Source organism: Ascidia mentula, chromosome 5 (genome assembly GCF_947561715.1).
Source record: "Ascidia mentula chromosome 5, kaAscMent1.1, whole genome shotgun sequence".
Taxonomy (NCBI): domain Eukaryota; kingdom Metazoa; phylum Chordata; class Ascidiacea; order Phlebobranchia; family Ascidiidae; genus Ascidia; species Ascidia mentula.
Window position 1 is genome coordinate 42,159 of NC_138570.1, and position 19,762 is coordinate 61,920.

General features: G+C 37.7%; 2 protein-coding genes and 1 pseudogene across 4 annotated transcripts; 1 reads left to right on the top strand and 2 right to left on the bottom strand.

The window, feature by feature from the left end:
• The first annotated feature begins 708 nt into the window (after positions 1 to 708).
• Positions 709 to 7,655, top strand: LOC145901715 (uncharacterized; annotated as a pseudogene). Its single transcript, XR_014402566.1, has 17 exons — positions 709 to 859; positions 1,310 to 1,415; positions 1,639 to 1,795; positions 2,190 to 2,404; positions 3,240 to 3,381; positions 3,641 to 3,909; positions 3,966 to 4,102; positions 4,154 to 4,304; positions 4,365 to 4,423; positions 4,511 to 4,572; positions 4,638 to 4,829; positions 4,979 to 5,133; positions 5,586 to 5,761; positions 6,242 to 6,389; positions 6,446 to 6,780; positions 6,832 to 7,017; positions 7,083 to 7,655. The product of XR_014402566.1 is annotated as an uncharacterized LOC145901715 (transcript).
• Positions 7,520 to 18,325, bottom strand: LOC145904029 (kelch-like protein 21). Of its 2 annotated transcripts, XM_082992244.1 has the most exons (14): positions 17,853 to 18,325; positions 17,547 to 17,712; positions 17,282 to 17,482; positions 17,112 to 17,218; positions 16,864 to 17,051; positions 16,444 to 16,617; positions 16,256 to 16,392; positions 16,019 to 16,196; positions 14,848 to 14,978; positions 8,600 to 8,716; positions 8,271 to 8,464; positions 8,100 to 8,214; positions 7,872 to 8,031; positions 7,520 to 7,814 (listed from the first exon to the last, which is right to left on the bottom strand). In XM_082992244.1, exons 1-14 carry the CDS (start codon positions 18,074 to 18,076, stop codon positions 7,669 to 7,671), a joined length of 2,238 nt encoding a protein of 745 aa, XP_082848370.1. In that variant the 5' UTR covers positions 18,077 to 18,325; the 3' UTR covers positions 7,520 to 7,668. The 2 variants fall into 2 exon arrangements, with proteins under 2 accessions (XP_082848370.1, XP_082848371.1); XM_082992245.1 differs by lacking the exons at positions 7,520 to 7,814; positions 7,872 to 8,031; positions 8,100 to 8,214; positions 8,271 to 8,464; positions 8,600 to 8,716 and adding exons at positions 13,760 to 14,524; positions 14,579 to 14,791 and having other exon boundaries at positions 14,852 to 14,978; positions 17,853 to 18,319.
• Positions 9,037 to 11,558, bottom strand: LOC145904030 (E3 ubiquitin-protein ligase COP1-like). The gene has a single exon (XM_082992246.1). It carries the CDS (start codon positions 11,428 to 11,430, stop codon positions 9,493 to 9,495), a length of 1,938 nt encoding a protein of 645 aa, XP_082848372.1. The 5' UTR covers positions 11,431 to 11,558; the 3' UTR covers positions 9,037 to 9,492.
• Positions 18,326 to 19,762: the final 1,437 nt, after the last annotated feature.

Consider the following 19,762-nt stretch of genomic DNA (forward strand, 5'->3'; position numbering starts at 1 on the left):
TTTTCTTGGTTTGAGTCTTTTTTCATAAATTTGCAACAAAGATTATTTACAATAGATTGTTTTTTTTGAAAAAAGGGTTTTTCGGAATCGAGTTGACATTTGTAAATGTGAGTGCAATTAATTTTGCGCAGTCGTGTGACGTAAGCGCCGACTGTAGTTACTTGAATTCAAAACTTTACATGTTTTGCAAAAAGCATGCCGGTAGACTCGCGTCGCAGTGATATTTCAAGATCAATTAGGAAAGCGGTAATGCCAGCACCTAAACTCATTGCATCCCTAAGTAGAGATTGATTGGTCACTGTTAATTACGAGTTACTTTAGTTGTTGCTTAGAAGATTTTCGATAAGTGGTTTAGCCCTGCCAGCCACTGAAGAAAACAAATAACGATTCATGGAGAAGTTTTACGATGCGTTCTGTGCATTGCACCATGGCTATCTTGAAAACAATGTTCAACTACTCGTTTGTTTTTATGTAAACAAATGATTTGTTTGTTACACTCCAAACACCCCAATTGTCTTATCAACGTCACAATGAAATATTCTTGCGTCACATTCCATCAGCGACGTTAGGTGGAGAGCTAGATCTAGTGGCGTGGTGACAGAATTAACAATATGTTTGGTAGTGTGTTGCTGTTTGTCATGTTGGCGCATTTCTTTATAGGGATGACGTAGAAAGCTGTCGAATTCACATGAATCCGGCAATTATCAGATGGAAGCAAAGTTGTATCCTGTTCAACAATCAGAGCCCGTTTGCTTTCCCAAATCAGCTTGCCAACCCGCTCATCTTCGCATGTACTTACCCCTAATGGACTTTGCAATAACAACACAAGAAGATAAGAGCCTTTGTGACGCCAAAGAAGGCAATAGAAGATCTAGAACAAATAAACAATGCAGGGTATCTATTCCATGGAGGCAGTGCGGAAAGCCGCAAGAAGATTTTGGCTTTAAGATTTAAGGTAACGGTTTTAAATGTTAAACCTTAAAAATAAAGGATTACAATATTTTCCAATTTGCTGCTTTTATAGAAAATATGTTGTTAAAATATTGGCCACTGGAAAGTTTGTCACCCACAGAGAGACAGTTCAAACCATTCCAATAAATAATGTGGTTGCATAATCGTTGCAACTGAAACTGTAAAACAGGAAATGTATTTTTATTTGTGCCATTTCACTTTAAAGTTTTTGATTGCGGTATATTCTTTATTGTTCAGTGCAGGTTTGCCAGTTACGGAAACGAAGTATTGAATTAAAGTTAGTTGGGATAGATTACGCAAACACAGCAAGTTACTTTAACGTTTGTTGCGTGGGGAGAGCCTGTACTTTCGTTCGATGCCATCGACCAGTTTGAGAAAGAGATTTCTCTTAATTTCATCGTCAGAATAACACCGCGAAAGTTGGATAAGATATACTCGGGCAGGTAATTTCAGAACAAACTGAATACTCCGAGGCAATCCTATGCGACAGCACGAATATACAGAATATTGATGTGCATACCGCTATGTCCGCCTTTAAATATGTTTGTTGAGGGTTTCTTTTCAACTAAAACTGTTTCACAAAATCGGTTACTACGTTTGCTGACCAGTAACTTATTTTATTAGCGTTTTTTTTCAATGTCAAGGTTATAACTAATAATTGGTATCGGTGATGCGGCATTCCAAGTGCGGGGATTCCGCTGATATTTGCCAGACTTTGCCGATGAAAGATATTGAGATCGAAGTTGAAACTTGCAATATATCTGATGTAAGAAGGAACCGGAAAGTATTTTGTTCATGGCAGAACTTTCTTAACAAATTCAAGGTGATCAAAGTTTCTACTATGCGCACATGAACACGTGAAACATAAAATGGACACCAGTAAAACCGTTAGGGTTGTCGAGTCCAGCGCTCATGTGAAGGTGATGTTTTAATAGTTTTCTATGGAACGTAAAGTCGATTGAATTTGATCTTTTAAGTGAGAACCAAACCCAATGTAAAAAGAGTTACTGAATTATTAATTGAACTTTTTGTGTGACCCCCCCGGCTAAAGTGACCTTGAGCCTGTATAAAATGACCTTAAGTCTGTATAAAGTTGCTTTTAAACTCGCACAATCCAATCCAGTTAGGAAATAACCTGGGAAATAGTTCAGTTAAGAACCAGTAGACGAATGGAAAGCTCGGCATTCATTATATTTTACCTTTTTGTTTTAATCCAGACCACACCACGGATATGGCCGTCATCAAAGCAGGGTGATCGAAACGACGATAGCTGTTCAAAGTGCGATCTACTTTTGAAAAAATTTTCCATCCCATCATCCGATCAAAGTGTTGAAAGCAACGCTTCATCGGAGGAGATCAACGATGGAACTAAACGATTTACTTTTTCCCAAGGAATTCCGATCAAGGGAAGTGACGAAATGAATTTTACAAAGTATGAAATTATAAGTTGTATCAATTAAGGATATTTGCAAAAAATGTTTTGATCAAAACTATTTCAAAACGAAGTTGACGGGTCTCTGTGGTAAGAGGTTAAGGCATCAAGCCAACAAACCAAATACAGTTCATGTTAAAGGTCGCTAAATTATTCATTGTTAAGGCGAGATTATTGATCGGCCTGATATATAATTACCTTCCTTCACTCGAATAATTGTTACCACAATAAATTCTTCCCACCAGCAAGTCGATCGGAACCAACATTAAAAAATTGAAAACTTACAGGCAATAAAGTACCGACCAAGCGATAACGTTAATGTTGTTGTGATTCGTTTCAAACACGCCCACAATCTGGACCCTAATCAGTCGCAAAACCAATATTTACACGAACAAAACATATCGGTGATAATGTGAACTTGTATTAAGCGAAAACTCAGGGTATATTTTATAACAAACTACACCTAGAAGCACTCTGCTATATTTTGTGTCCATTGAAACATGGGATTAAATCCCTCAGGGTTTAAGACTTTCATATAATGATGTTATGAACGCTTTCGCGAACGAATTTTACAACGCGAAATCCTCATTAAAATAGCGTGTGCGCTCCTCAGAAAGATCTCCATTAAAATCAATACCTAAAGAAAACAAGATCTTTGAATTCCTCAATGTTTTTTTATGAATTGCCCACAATCAAAACATTTCACATCTACACGAGACTTGCATTCATCAACGCGTTACCGAGGATGTATTTAGGTCGATATAAAGTGAAGCGATTTATTTGGAAACAGGAAAATATTTTTCAATATATTACCACGATATCTGTTTGTTTGCAGTTCGCTGTTGCATCGGACAGTTGTGAATCCCGAAGGAAGGATTCTCTTTTTGTGGCTTGTGTGCGTTTCAGCTGCTTGGCTGTACAGTGTTTGGGCCCTCATAGCCAGACAAGCTTTCAAAGAACTTCGTGATCCGCATTCCGTAAGTTCGATCAAAACAAACCGCGCTGGGACCAATAACATAGTGACACGTCATCTAATTAGGTCTATTCTCTCAAGAGTACATAAGTCTGTTGGATTAAAATTAACTTATCGCAACTTTCAAAGGACAAATCCACAAGGACTGTTTTGGATAAAATATATTACCCAAGTTTTATTCAGAGAAAACTCGCAAACAACCTTTATCCAATCCACATGAATTCGATGAATAAACGTTTCCTCCCCGACGTGTTGTTATACAGATGCTGTTTTGGTTTGTTCTTGATTATTCAAGCGACTTCATTTATTTGGCCGACATCATCGTCCAGCTTCGAACCGGTTTCCTCGAGAATGGTCTGTTAGTTTGTGAGTCGTCGAAACTCACGCGTCATTACCTCCTTTCACGACGATTTGTCATGGACGTCGCCTGCTTGATACCAACCGACTTCTTGTACTTTCTAACCGGTTCCATGGAACCCCTCTTTAGGTTTCCTAGGTTCCTCAAGGGATACAGAGCCAAGCAATTTTACAGGTATCTACATTTTAATCTCCCCGTGTTCAAGCATCATCATGTTACTATTAATACAGGAAAGCGGAGTCAGCGACTTCCTACCCCAATGCATTACGAGTTATATTTCTTGGTCACACTATGATGCTCCTCATGCATTGGTTCGCCTGCTTCTACTTCATGATAAGCGAAAGTGAGGATTTCTACACACCAGACAGTAAGTGAAACACTAGTAATTACGAACAGGAAGAAACATGTTTGGTCACAGATGAAAGTCGCGGTTGGGCTTACCCTCTGCCTAAAGGTGATAACGCCAGTGAATGGTCGACTTTGAGAAGGAAATATCTGCATTCAATCTACTGGTCGTGCCTTACGCTCACCACGATTGGAGAAAAGCAGTCACCTTCAACTGACCTTGAGTGAGTGACACGTAATACTTTGCACGGTTATGTGGTTTTGTGACACGGGTTATGTTTTAGATACATCTGCACGCTTGCTGCTTACTTTCTCGGGATATTTGTCTTCGCAACAGTCGTTGGTGAGGTTTTGTTCCAATTAAGTTTCTCTTCAACACAACATGTTATATTTGCAATTTACTTATAAATCCCACCGCAATTAACCACAGGACAGGTAGGAAATGTGATTGCCAACAAGAATGCGAACAGACTGGAATACGAAAGGATGGTGGTAAGACGTGGTGTCATCACCTTCTGGGTTACAGACCACCATCCATCAATTTAAACTTATTTTAGGACAACGCAAAAACATTTATGAAGACCAAAAATGTGCCGAAGGACATGCAGACACGCGTTTTACGTTGGTACGATTATTCGTGGTCACGTGGTACATTGAGAGGTTCCACTGACGTGAACAGGCTGGGGATGATGCCTGACACACTGAAGGTTGAACTTGCAATTCAAGTTAATCTTAACACGCTGAGGAAGGTGAAACTTTGTCCTTTGTATCTCCTCATGTTCAATATAAATTTAATGTTTATCTTATCGTGTTCCTCTCCTATTAATATTACTAAACTATAACTTAAGGGAATGATAAAGTCATTTCCAAACCGCCATCACGACCACAATTCGCGCAGGTGTCGATATTCCGCCTCGTTCAACCAGAATTTCTTTATCATCTCGTGCTAAAGATGAAATCTTGCATCTACACTCCAGGCGACCTTATCTGCAGGCAAGGAGAGGTCGCGAGGGAGATGTTTATCATCAGTCATGGAATACTAGAAGTCGTAAGGTAGAAAACACTCGTGTGCCGATGTATTAGTGCTGGGTGAAACTGATAACATCTATTCCTTACGGTGCAGCACGACTTTGTCAGCCAAACTCAACCCACTGAGTTGGCCGCGCAGGACGATACATCATATTTTGAAAAACGTGGCTTGAATAATGACCATACTTTGTGTATTATCATAAAAATATTTCCACCAGTGCAGAAACAGCCATTCCATATTTTAATTAGTTAACTTCGCAAAGAAAATGGCAAATCTTTTGAAAACCAATTTGCATGAAAGTTATGTTCAAATGTTGAAAAATTATTTTTATTTAGCAACCTGTTTAGCGACTTAGAAGCTCAGTCAGACCTAAAAATAATATTTCAACAACTTTGATTAAACGAACAAACGGACCGGAGTATGGAAAAACTATTAAGTTACATTAATTACAAGAATTCCTTATCATGACACGCAGCGAATCAGGAACGATTATGGCAAGATTGAAGGCTGGAGATTTTTTCGGTGAAATCGGAATTCTGAACATTATGAAAGGAGTTAACAAAAGAGTCGCGAATGTACGGAGTGTTGGATACTCTGAAGTTTTTACACTGGAAGGTGATGATGTTTTGCAGGCGATGGAATATTACCCAGGTGAGGACAGAATATTTAACGGGACGCAAATTATACTTTAATAAATTCCTTTTTGGTTTCACAGTTGTGCTTAATTCATAAGTTTATAAAACAAGTGTTCTTTTCAAATAAACAATGACGTCACAACAATAGGTGAAGATTATTTTGATATTGGTTGTTGGCGACATCGCGTGGTCAACTTAATTTAAAACTACTACCGAATAATTTCTTTGTATCAAATAAACTAAGGCTGGTTTTGTCAAGTTGTGTGCCAAGACATGAATGCCGCGAAAGTTTAACAAAAAGTTCTGGCATTATTTCGTTACTTATACGAAGTAGTTGCACTCCAGCATAAAAATGTACCCATGTATTATATTGGTTCACAATGGCTTTATTCAAAAATCAAACTGAGTTTGAAGCAAATCAACCCGGAGGCTCCAAATGTGCTGATAAAAGTTTTGAGACCCACCAAAGGAGTAATCTGTTAATTGTCTTGAGTAGAAGCGAAAAGACTTCTTCTGTTGTACGGGAGACAGCGCTTGGAAGAGTCCTCTCAACATCCAGGATCGGACGCTCATGAACTCCTCGTTGAGAAAGAACAAAGATCGATGAAGATCCGGGAATCGATTGCGAGTATCGCTTCGAAAAGGTGACTTTTATGCCCCCTAGTGTCGATTTGGTGGAAAGTTTTTGTTTCGTTCGCAGCAAGGAAAGAGCAACTTCGGCAAAAAATCATAAACACAGAACGGTTCGACTCCGGGCAACAAAATCATTCAGCGGTCGGACAATGCGAGGGGGAACCGAGATGTTGGCGGCTTCGGTCGCTTCTTCTATCAAGTTTGACAACATGACAAGTGTTTTTATGAACACGGGCGAAACGACGACCACCAATAAAAATTCCCCGCAAGGTATGTTGTAGTCACGTGACATATGTTCTTTACGACACAGATTTTTTTCGTTCAGTTGGAGAAAAATCCTTGGAAGTTTTGCCCGAAGAAAGAGGGAAGGAGAAGAAAACCATGGCCAGGATGAGAGAACTTGTGCGTTGCCTGCTTGGGTTTGCTTGCCTATGTTATATGTGTTTGTTTTAGGTTTGTGAATTGCAACAATGTCTGAACCAAGATAATAAACAAGAAAGAAAGGATTCGCTTACCGATATCAGCCACAGGGTGTCGTGCGAGGGCGATGCTCTACAGTTAATTGAACTTCAGAAACAAATTCTTAACGAAGAGCGAAAGAAAGTTGGCGCTTTGCAAGAGGATATTAAACTTCTCATGGTAATTATATCAGACATCTTTTTCATAGGACATCTTTACGATTTATTTCCATCCACAATTTACAGGAAAAGTTGGAAAACACAATGAAAGAAGAGCCACGGAATAAAAAGTTCTCAAAAAATCCCACCTCGAATAACAACATGAATAGTGGAAAAGGAAGAAAGAGTCTGATGATTGGAGACGAAGGCGAAAGGTCTCCAGACAACGAGGAACTAAAGAAACCGGTTCATTCAAGGAGTTACCCAAGACTCAGTAAACATTCTGTAAGCCTGCCTTCATCAGCAAGCCAAGACTTCCCTCGCTCCAAAACAAACAACAGACGTCGTCGTTGGCCAATTCTCAACGCGGCAATAAGATTAAAAAAGTTGAACCGGCCGACAATGGTCGAGAGCGCGGTTCCATCGAGAAGAGTCGATTTAAGAAATTGTGGAGAGTTGATGCGCCACAATGAAGCTGTAGAGTTCGATACCGAAAGTGATGGGGAAAAAAACAAAAATTATTAACAGCAGTTTTTGTGCAACACTGTTCGGTCACAACATGGTTACAAGTAATAATGATGTATGTTTTGTCCTATATCTCCACTGATCCCGTAATTATTTCTGAAATGTTTCCACAACCAATAAAAGTTTCCTCCACTTAAATTGGATGGTTTCAACCAGTCAGGAGATTATTTTTTTCATCTAAGCACAATCCTTTGATTGATTTGGTGGATTTGTCAACATCTGATTGGCTGTCAGTCGTGTGATCATAGTTGCTTAGTAACAGACGTTCCTTTTCAGGAATTGGTTCTAGTCGCCCTGAACAGTAATGGATTATAATTTTCTGTATGTAATAAAGACAACCATATCCCTAACCTGCTTTTAATCTTTCATTTACTTGGAACTTTGCACCATCATCCAATAATCGTATGACGATCCTTGCAAGATTATTCGCATCATCAAAGCCACAATGGTGTCGACCTTCAAACTGAAGACCAATGTTTTGGAGCATATCCATCACTTTTGGCCTCTTAAGCTGGAACAAAACTAGTTTTTTAACCTTTTAAAATCGAAACATGTTCCGTTCATAAAAAGAATACAAACCCCATAAAAGTTCCCAAAAACTTTTTTAAGGTTAATCCACTTTTTTGCCCATTTTGGAAACTGAATTTCTGACAAACAACATTGAACATTTAGGAATCGACTGAAGTCCCAAGACCTAAAACCAAACATGTTAAACACAGTTTGTCACAAAAAGTTTCATGCAAACCTTACCCGTCAGTAACAAAAGCACAAGATCTCGGTGAAAGCAGCTCATGACCATGAAGCCAGAACTGAAAACTTTCCAGGACCTCAGTAAAGTTTCGTGACTCTTCAACTTTGTTTTGAGAAATTCCTGTCAAGTTGGTACAGAATGTTGACAGAATGGGATTAAAAGTTGGTTTACAATATTGGTGGAAAGCGTCAATCTGCAAAACATCGTCAACACTTTATTAGCTTTGTGACAAATGTATGAAAAATTATTATATAAGGTTACAATTAACGTAGCAAGATTTATTGTGGACCAAAGTCAACCAACTTCATCCTGAGAAAGTTTCACTTACAATTACTTTGCTTTTTGTGTTGATGAGAACGGCTGGGAACTCGATTATTTCATGAAGGTAATTGGGAGGGTTGACTTCCTCACATGTTGCCTCAAAATCAACCACAATCAAATAAGGGTAACACTGCAATTCACCACAGTCTGTTGGTTTCACTGCAAGCTTCTGTTTTTTGTAACAGTTCTTCAAGCGTTTTCTGAGTACTTCTTTTACTCCTCTATAAAGTCACAGAATTGTTCAGAGCAAGCCTAAAAATAAAACCAATCTAAATAAGTACCTGTCACAAAGACCATTCCTTACAAGTTCTTTTTGGAGTTCTGCTTTGGTCATGCGATTAATTTTGCCATTAATCCTAGAAAGGGCATGATAGACAGGGTCCAGACTACCTTCAGCATCATCCTTACGTGCCCTGACATGTGTCAAAGCTTGTAAACTATCCATTAAAACTTACCGTTAAGCAAACTAAAAAACAAAGTTAAATGTTGACAAATACTGAAGTAAAATGAAAAAATAGAAAACAAAACACATTACTGGAACAAATATTAAAACCTATTCAAAAACCATGTATGTTTTGTTTGTGCATTATTTCACTCAAATATAACTTCAACAACAAACAAATATTGTGTCAACTTAACATGGAAAAGTGAGCATTTATAATTTGCTCCAGGTTTAACAAAAAAGCAACAAAAACACAGGATATGAAAGTTATTGTTATGGTGTTAGACAGTATATGAAGCATCCCCATCACCTACAAACATACAAAATCCATTCCGCTTGTATTATTCTATTTCTTTATGTTAAATAAACTTTAAAAGAATTAATTCAATCTCACTTTAAATGAACAGCAAACACTACAGGCCAACATTTTGGTAACTTTGAGCAAGTTGGTAATTTTTCTAAATTAGTTCCAATATTTTAATTGTTCCTTGGCTATTGGCTGCAACAACAATGTTGCTGTTGGCTCTCCATGACACAGCACTTACAAATTCACTGCTTTCTTCTTCATGTTGTTTTTGATCCAATACACTTTTAACTACATTAAATTTGTATGTCAGCAGCGACTTTGATAGACCCTTGTAATAAACATACAACGAGTTGTTCTCACTGCCACAAGCAATATAATCACCATTGGTTGCAAGACCCACAAAGTTCTTGTCATTGGTGTGGCCACGAAATGAACGCACACATGAAGTCACGTCAGTCTCCCACAGCTTTAGTTCGCTGTCTGTTGAAGCAGAAACTATTTCATCATGATCTACAAATTTGGCATAAGAAACAGCTTTTTTGTGTCCTCTAAACACCCCCAAAGACTGTTTGGTGTTTCTGATGTCATAATAATGAACAAAGTGGTCAGCACATCCGAATGCAAGATGAAATGAAGAGTACGGGTTGAACTGAACACAACAGACATTAGCTTTTGCTTCAATGCATGCAACTGAATGCTGGTGACCACAAGACCATAATTTAACTCTGGCATCATCAGAACCAGAAGCAAGAAGTCGGGGATCTGCAGTGTTAAAATCAACACTCCAACAGCGCTTTTCATGTTCCTGAAGAACACTTTGTTTTTGGCCAGTAAACGCATCCCACAGAATAACAGAGCCTTCATAATCACTACTGGCCAGCCATGATTTATGATAGTGACTCCAACTTATGCAGGATATCTTAGAACTGCAAGCCATTTGCACGATAGGGCAATTCAAACCATCTACAACATTATTAACCACAGCTTCATAATCATACACTTTAATTTTTTTTGTCACACCCGCTACAGCGAAATGGTCACAATCTTTGTCAAAGTCAATGCTTGAGACAATGCTTGATTGGTTTAAAACATCCCCAGCATAACTCAATGATGCAACTGACCTGATTGATGAAAATTGGGTAAACCTTCTTAATTTGTGACTGAAATTAGTTAAAAGCTCAATGTTTTTTTCTTCCACTGGTGCAATTTCACTCATTCTTGTACTGTAATAGCAGTCCTGGAGATCATTGAAATGAGCATGGAGGCGACATCTTCGCTTTGCAACAGTCCGGTGAAGAGAATTTTCGTGAATTTTGCTTTTTTGACCCATTTTGATGAATGTTTCTTTTTCGTCGCTTATAGTTGTGCTGGAACACCCAGGCTCAGATATTGGGTTAGGCTTTGGTACAAGTTGTTCTATTTTAATGTTTTCACTAAAATTATCAGGAACAACAGAATCTAATAAAGTCCGATCTACGCCATTTTCTAATGCTTCAGCAACACGGTTTATGTCCGAGTCGACAACGGAAAGCTCATTCCTAACTTTTTCAAGGGCAACCTGTTTTTTCTTTTTTAGTTCTCTTAGAAATTCCAGAAGTACCTGGTTATGAGCGGTTGCGCTTTCATTTACAAGTTGCTTTCTTTTGTCTTGTAGAAGTTTTAGCATTTGATCAACATCAGCCAGCTGCAAATCATCTTCCTCCATTGTAAGAAAGGATTGCCATTCCCACACACGACTATCCATGTTCATCCTTCGTGATGATGTTTTAAGTGATTCAGCTTTCATTTTGTGCTTTTTAATAAGATCATTGAGAAGAAAATTGGGAAAAATTTCATCCTTTTTCTTCAGCACCATGTTACACTTTGTGCATTTGTAACTGAATTCAAGACTCTTTTTTAGACATGCATAGCAAAACGTATGTCCACATTTTGTCATGTAAGCCTCTTCAATTAAATTGAAGCATATTGGACATGTATATTCACTGTTTATCGTCTTGTATGATCCGGTTACTGTTGGATCCAATGGTTTAGGTTCATCTGGATTTAAAACTGTCGATTTTATTAAATTTCCACTTAATGACCGTTTCATGTTTTGTAATTTTGATCATACCAAAACCTTAAAAATATTCAAAGCGTATTGCTAGGTTTGGTATGCATTGTGTGCGGTATTACAACCAAACCGCAAAAAATAATGAACAATAAGATATTTTTTTACCAAAATTTTCGCACAATACATTCAACGTTACAATGAAGAGCAACTTGTTGCAATCGTGATTCTTTACATAGAAATCATCTTAAAAATTCAGAAGACACTTTTACACCGGGTCACAAAGTTTTTTTCAAACTTGATCCACATACAAGCCTATGTAACATAGAATCTGTGCGAATATTAACGCTACGACGGTGTAGTATTTTAAGTTAAATTTATAAACAAAAATAACAGGTGGTGGCCCTGTTTACACCTAATCATTAACTCGCACAGATTTCTTTCTTAGGCCGGGTCCACACTCACGCTTTGCGCCGGCGGATTCTTTGTTTGTTGTAATGTCCCGAGCGTACGCCGGCGTATAATGAAACAAACAAAGAATCCGCCGGCGCAAAGCGTGAGTGTGGACCCGGCCTAACACAGACTTATACGTGGATCAAGTTTGGAAAAATCTTTGTGACCCGGTGTATTATTATTTTCCTTAAAATTCAGCGAAACGGAATCGCATGATTAAAGGCGCTCCATAACCTTTTCCTTGTCGGCGCCTCTTTGAAAAACTATTTTACGCACCCGAATTGTGTTCGTTACAAGACTCTGCGAGTTTTGCAGGGAAACCCAACTCCGTCTGTATATCCTTTGTTCGTCTGTATTTGAGTTGTGTGTTGAATTAGGTTAAGAAATATGCATTACTTGATCTGTCACAGTTCCAACCCAAAAAATGGGGGTGGGAATGCCGCCTGCAACCCCCTTGGTCAAATGCTTCAAGACTGCATGACCAGACTAAACTAATGTTACTACGCACTTCTGTAAAGTCAAAACCCAAAAAAATGCGTGACATCACAGCAAAAAAGGTTGCGGAGTGATGTTACTGTTATAGAGAGTTGTAATGCGAGTTCCTCTGCAGCACCCTGCGTTAAACCGATCCAGTAGTAAAATAAAATGGGTAGCCTGTTTGTTGTATCGAGTGGCCTAAATTATGCATATACCCAAACCTAAAGATTCAGCCTGGTTAACAACCGCTGATATAAAGACTCAAATTATTGAATTTAATTATTGCGGTAAGGTTTAAAGGACTTAAAGTGCATATGACACGTAAAAATAAAACATGTTAATAATCAAACTAAGAGATGTTCATAACTTTAGAACATTTTTGGCGAAAAAAGTAGCTTGAGACGGCAGCTGGTTTCTGAGATACAGATGATCAAAGTCGCACTTTTGCCGCTACGAACGAAATCGTGCGAAAGCGAGATATTGCTGCATGACGTCATAGAAGGCGCTTCGGTCGTGCGCGAGTGCTGGCATCAAGCCTTATGCGTAGGAATGGAAAACATTGTAAAACTGGTTTAATCATAATATTGCATTAAACAGGGAACAAAAAGTGAACAATAAGTGTATTAAACGGATTTTGATGTTAATTTAAGCTGAAGTCAGATGGCCGCTGTTCGACCTATTATGTCTTATTTAGTTTTGTAATGATAAAACAGTTACTGGGACAAGGTGTTCTTGTTGTTACAGCATTTATGATCGCTAACGTGATACACGAACTTTTGAAAACACGACAGAGACAAACCGTTAGTTTAGCATTGTCGTTTTGTCCACTCACAGCAAATCATAGAAGTAGGTCAATTGAATTTTGGCCGACCAAACTAGCTGATTATGCCACACAGTTATTCTGTCATAATACCACTTTTTGCCTGACAGTAGCGTCGCACCATTCCCATCTTATCGATGTACAGAGATATGTCGTTTCTGCTATACCCTATGGTCTTCCGTTAATTAGGGACAAATAAGCCTTTGGTTTGTGACGTCACAATGACATATTTTTGTGTGATGTAAAACCCTGTCCTGACATTTAAGGTAACGTAATCTGTGCATTCTCCGATGTTTGAAACTATTCGATATCTGCAAAAAAGGCGCCTTCTCCTATCTAAACAATGCATTTTTTCGACGCAAGCGCCTTGTGTGATGTCTTTTCTCCTTGTCTCAGCGCAAAAGGTTCACGATTTTTGGTCGCCGTTACTTTTCGTGCAGTTTTCTACATTTTTTAGTTGACGTAGAACCGTAAAACTTTGGATATATGTTTGTTGTAGATGTACCTTTAGTTTTACGCAAAGTTGTCATAGCCGTGTCATATGCACTTTAACTGCGTTTACAACGCATTAGTTTGGCAAGAAACATTTCTAATGCTGAAAAATAGGCTAAAAAATTTCGTATGTAAACATGTTTGTGTGTAACAAGCAATGTACCTCGATTTCATAAATACAAAAACAACGTATAATAAACAGGTAAACATTTTAAATAAAAAAAAGTGCTTGAAGAGGTTATGTCGGGTCACATTATCAAACCATACTATGGCGAGAGTTGGGCGGATTTGCAAAATACACGTATTTTCATCAAACACATTTTGTGTACTATGACCATAGTTATAAATACCGGACAACCACCGTAATAACATCACCACAAAGGCTGGGCAAACAGTGACATCACACAAAAAACACGCCACTGTGACGTCATAAACCTAAGTTCCACGTCTCTGGATATCAACAAAAGGTACAATCGCAACGAAATTAGTCTTTACAAAGAAACTTATTACATAGAGCACTGCTTCGGTCGTTGACCTCATATTTAGTGTGATGACAAACTTGCCCCCCACTTTGTGGTGACGTAATGTGGGGTTTTCTACATAGTTAAGTACGACTCCCAATAATGAGTTGCATTGGTGCTTGAAAGGGAGTACTATCAAATCTTGTTAAATAAAACGAAACATAAATTAAACAGCGAAATGTACACAATTTTACACTGTAAATTACTGGTAAACCAGCCAGCTTTAGTGTGGTTATTGCGCAAAGGAAACCAGCATTTTACAGGGCATGCCACTGGTTTGTAAATTCATGTTTCAGAGTTTTTCAAAAGAGGGGTCAAGTCAAAAAATTCTTCATTTGTCTGAAACTTTTGTCCAGTAGGTGTTGAAACAAACCTACGTTAAACAAAATCGTAAAATTGCCCAAATTTAGTATTATCTTTTGCTCACCTGTATATACTGACACAGCCATGCCAAAACATTGGACGGGGCATTTTACCAATCTCCTTCCATCGATTTTCATCTGGGCTGTACGCTTCAATAATTCCTGCCAATCCAAACTTTTCATCATAACCCCCAGACACGGTCACCGACCCGTTAAAAACACATGTGCTCCCACCAAGATGCAGATGAAGCATTGGAGCTATTTGCGACCATTTACAGCTGACAACATAATAGAAACTATTGGTGAACTGAATAAAATTTTTTTGTCGTTGGATATACCTTTTGGGGTCGTAAGTTAGCACCTCCGTGGAATCTTCCCTTATGAAGTAAACAATGCCTTTAAGTGATGTGATATGAGGGACAAAGTTCATTTGTGGTAATGGACAAGGTAGGACTGTCCAAGAATCTTTAAGGTTTCACAGTTATTAAACTTCGCACAAAATCTATCTTATGGCTCATGCAATATCTCTAATGAAAATATTCACGGTCAGAATAAATTTAATCAGACAGCCAACTTACTATGCTATCGGTCATATTCAGCACCTAGTGCTTCTATTATTTGTTTTTTGATTTAAAGCACCTTATATATTCACTAAAGCTTTATTTATTCTGCTTAAACAAAAGCCAGTGGTTTGTTGTAATGCAAGATAATGTTATAAAATAAGACATTGAGCTTCAAATTTCATTTTCTAACTTGTGCAGAAAAGAGCCGATGTTTTTGTAAATGCATGATTTTCCTTTCTTCCATGCGATGCCATAACAATTGTTTTGTACAACGATAATTATGTCTGTATTACACTTTAAACATTTTGAAACAATGCCCATCTAAGCCAATGGAATTTTTAATGTCAGAGCAAGTTTGTGAGGGGGGCACATAACATCAAACCAACTTTTTTTTTAAAATCGTCTAAATAGAAAACAGCAAATGACACACTTTAATAAACGCAGAAACACTATGTATTAACTTCAATCATCTTTTCAGAGTAATGAGAACCACAAAACAGTTGTGCTGTAGTCGCGTTTGAGAACTAAACTTATCTAATCCCTCCAACCACCTTACAGCTTCCTTGTGTTTGGGTTTCAAACCAATTTGTAACAATTAGTTTTAGGATACGAGGAAAATGCCTTATGAATCCAGACATGGCATCACTGCCAGCAGACAGTGTTATAGCAGAAGGTGTTGACGTGCCATAACTTATGCTAATGCTTATACCAGCTACAAGGACCCCAAAGGAATAAAAGCAAAGTGGAAAACTTTTAACATTTAAAGCATGTATCTGCTGTCATCATGGAAGTGGAATCGACCAACAGCATGAAATCAACATTTGTTTTACATAATGAACCTTATGATTTTTTACCCTTAAGAGCCTAGCTACATAGAAGGTGAATGGACAGATTATTCAAATATAATATGCCCGGAAGCAACAAAATATTTATGATCACTACCTGTATCAGGGCTGTACACTTGAATAATCATTTCTTCTGATGTAAAAGCACTTCCAATTGAGTAAATTTTACCCAAACAGGTTGTAACGGAACAATTAGTCACTGGATGAGGGAGAGGGGAGATTAACGACCAACAATCAGAGAGAAAATCATAACATTCGCAGCCCTCTGCCCCAATCTGGTAAAAGGCATCAGTTTGTTAACTGCTGGTTGTATTCATCAGGAATATCAATTTACCACATAAATGAAGGAGTTGAGTACAATTGATCCATGATACTCCCTTGGATGAAGCATTGGTGCAACTTCTGTCCATTCACTTAACTGTGAGTTGAATCTCCATACCTTGTTATACATTTCACTCCCCTGAGATCCACCTGTCAAAAATATATTTCACTCCAGTGTTGGTTGTTAAACAATTTATGAACCTGTGACATAGATATCATTTCCCAGGGCAACAACAGCATAACCTCCGTGTAAATTTCCTTCGAACTCCGCCAACATCCTCCACATGCCTGTTACAGAGTTGTAAGCTTCAATGGATGTTGTTTGGTCACAATTCTCATCGCACCCTCCAACCATCACAAGCAACTCAGCAATACCTGAACAAAATCTGAAACCGATTATGACTTTTTCATTAAACTATTTTTCTGAAACGAAACTTGTGATATGGTTTAACTAGATTCAGTCCAAGTTGTTTTTATTACATTACATCACACACAACAATAGCATCTTTGTAATCTTCAACAGCTATATTTAAAAATCTATGTATTTCAACTGGCTGCAAAGATTCAAAATTTTTGCTTTGTTGATTTGCTTAGTAAATGATCAATGACTCTAAGACTGACCAGTGGATGGGCGTGGTTGGAGTCTGATAGACGCATTATCATGCAAATCCAACATGCAAGTATGAAACATACGGGTTTCTTTGATCAGTTGTTGGCAAATTAGTGATTTTCGAATCAACGGGTTTGTTTCAATTTTGGACAGAAGGTAAATCCTTCTTATAAATGGAAGCCTTATGCACTCTAGAAGTCTGTAAGCAAGAAACACTATCATATGCCACATATCTAGTTAATATATGAGAATACATTACTTGCAAAAACTATCAGAACGTGCAGAAACGTTTGCCCTTAGCCAATACAACAAAATTTCATAGGCATTTTCTTCCTTGTCCACATTAACTTTTGAATGACATAAAATCTAAAGACAAAAGATTTAAAAATGTTTGGCCGAGTTACAAAAACAAATATAGCACTCACTAACTTTTTTCATAACAGCACAATCAAGATTAAGAAAGTCAGGATACTCTGTAACATCAACAATATTGCTTGCTATGAAGGTCAAAGATTCCTCAACCAAAGTTAAACATGACAAGCTTTCAGCAAATTGCACAATACTAATACAGTTTGCAGGATGAAGCTTCTTACCAAGAAATTTACAACATGATTCTTTGATAGTTGAAAACTAAACAAAATAAATTATGCCTTTTGCTCATGGATATAACAAATTATGTTTTTGAATATTTTACTTGAAATACATCAGATGCTTTGAGGAGATTAACAACATTGTCTTCAGTGATAATCACACTCCCTGTGTAACAAAAATCCACGAGAGATTCCATAGTTGAAGCTTCAACATCGTGCATTGTTACAGTGTTCGTGAAACTTTCTTTCATCAGTCCGCCAAACATGCTTCTATTAAATAATTAAAAGTTTTGTGGCACTTTTAAACAAATCTACATATTTTGCTTGTATGCGAACAGTCCGTTTGTATTACAACAATTACATTATTTGTATAAAACAAACATAATAATAATAATAAAGTAATTTCAAACCTGAAATAATCACTTGCAGCAGCCAGAACTACTCTATGGCATTGAATATAAGTATTTCCAACACAAATTTTCATGTCAAAAAATTTTCCAGCATTTCTTAGGTCAGATATTCCACCAACCAGAGAACATGAAAAATTTGAATCTATGAATTTCTGCATATATCCGTTGTTACCAACAGAGTTGTCGGTTTTCACAACAAAGTTTGTCAATGTGCTGGTTTCCATCTTCAACTGTACAGTACTACCTTGGTATCATGTTTTGTATTAAACTGAATGAGGTGCAAAACAAATTCAATGAAGTTTTCAATATAATACAATTTCTTTGTACACTGGGTAGTTACTCAAAGCTGCTTTGGTCGTGTGACACTCAACATAAAATGCCTTCTCTGCAAATCGTTGCAGGCTGCCCAAATTTGATCAGCTGGGATGCTTTATGACGTCACAAAGATGAGAAAATCACGTGTTTCAGAACATGTGAGGTTCTCGAACCTTTACACGTGTGACTGAGTTACGTAGGTCAACAGGGAGTGTTCTTCTCATATGATACTGCAAGGATTATCTTTTTTATTTTTTGTGATTAAATCAATTTCCTTTACGCATAATGTACAGAAAAAGAATCATTTTATCAAGAAAAACAGGTTTTCAATAAAATACCAATTCCTGTAGCCTTCCCCGAAATTCGACGATGTTTTGCCAAACACTGTTGTTTTGAACCCCACAACTTATGACGTCATGGTATTACGCCGTTTTCGTTGTGACGTATTATGATCGATTAAAATATATATAGGTACAATTCCGCCCCAAACGACCTTATTACGTCATATATGTTGATACACCAACATATAGTTACGCTGGTAAAAATTAAGGTGATATAGATATATGATCTGAGGACGTGGCTACTGTGACGCCACATGTTTCCCAACTTCCCAACCGCTCGACGACAGACCTTTTTCATTGTGATTTGTTAAATACCCGTTCGCACTTCATTCTGACACTCACTCTGCCACCCAACTAGTCACTGTCACTTAATCAACCAATTGGCACGCGGTTGAAGTTACTCGCTCAGTCTCGCTCACTAAACCCGCTTGGACAGTGACATTGCAACATGTGTGTTTCAATTAATAAATACGTCTGCTCACGGAGTCCAAATTGAGTATAGTCTACAGCAAGTACATGCATAGCAGACTTAGTTTCAGGTGTAGGGTTAGCAACCAGCCGAACCTATAAGAACGCTGCAGGGTAACGGGCTGCATTGGATTGAATAATATCGAAATAATTTAAAGTATTTAAATGCACAGGTTAGATTATTTACGCCAAACATATTCGTTTAAGGTTGTGGTTCGCGCACCACAGCTTGGGAACTATACGTCAAACCCATGTAGTCACCAGACCGTAACACATTTGCATTGAATAAATAATCGGCCATAATTTGGAGATGGGTCAAATTATGTCAACAACAAATCAAACAGCCTCCTGGCCGACCTCATAAAAAGCCACCTCGTGGAATCTTCCCGATTTTATGCGTTTTGTTTATGCGTCTGGAGTACAATTGCATGATGTTTAACTATGACGTCACACTTGATTTTACAATGAACAACAAATGCTTTTAATTCACCGTTTCCCAAAGTACTGCAATAAATAATTAACTTATTTTTATTGCAAGAAAACAACAAATTTTAAATATCCATTCACTGACCTTGAACACAGTGATCATAAAATAAGACACAAAAACAAAATAATGAAAATTAGTACATGTGGACTACCTAGCAAATTATAGTTACACGTCGTATGTACGAGTACACCAGGCAAATATCTTTAAATTGCGGAAAACACATCCAAAAATCACTGGGCGCCTCGACAGCTACTGGTTGTTATTTGTTGTACGAAGAGCAAAAAGTCCAGGAAAGTTTT

What these genes read in the sequence shown, in the direction of transcription:
- LOC145904029 (XM_082992244.1), bottom strand. Translation starts at nt 18,076, where the DNA reads ATGGAAACCAGCACATTGACAAACTTTGTTGTGAAAACCGACAACTCT. An exon ending in CCAACCACGCCCATCCACTG is followed by an intron (nt 16,618 to 16,863) that starts GTCAGTCTTAGA and finishes GATTTTGTTCAG; the next exon opens with GTATTGCTGAGTTGCTTGTG. An exon ending in AAATGATATCTATGTCACAG is followed by an intron (nt 16,393 to 16,443) that starts GTTCATAAATTG and finishes TATTTTTGACAG; the next exon opens with GTGGATCTCAGGGGAGTGAA.
- LOC145904030 (XM_082992246.1), bottom strand. Translation starts at nt 11,430, where the DNA reads ATGAAACGGTCATTAAGTGGAAATTTAATAAAATCGACAGTTTTAAAT.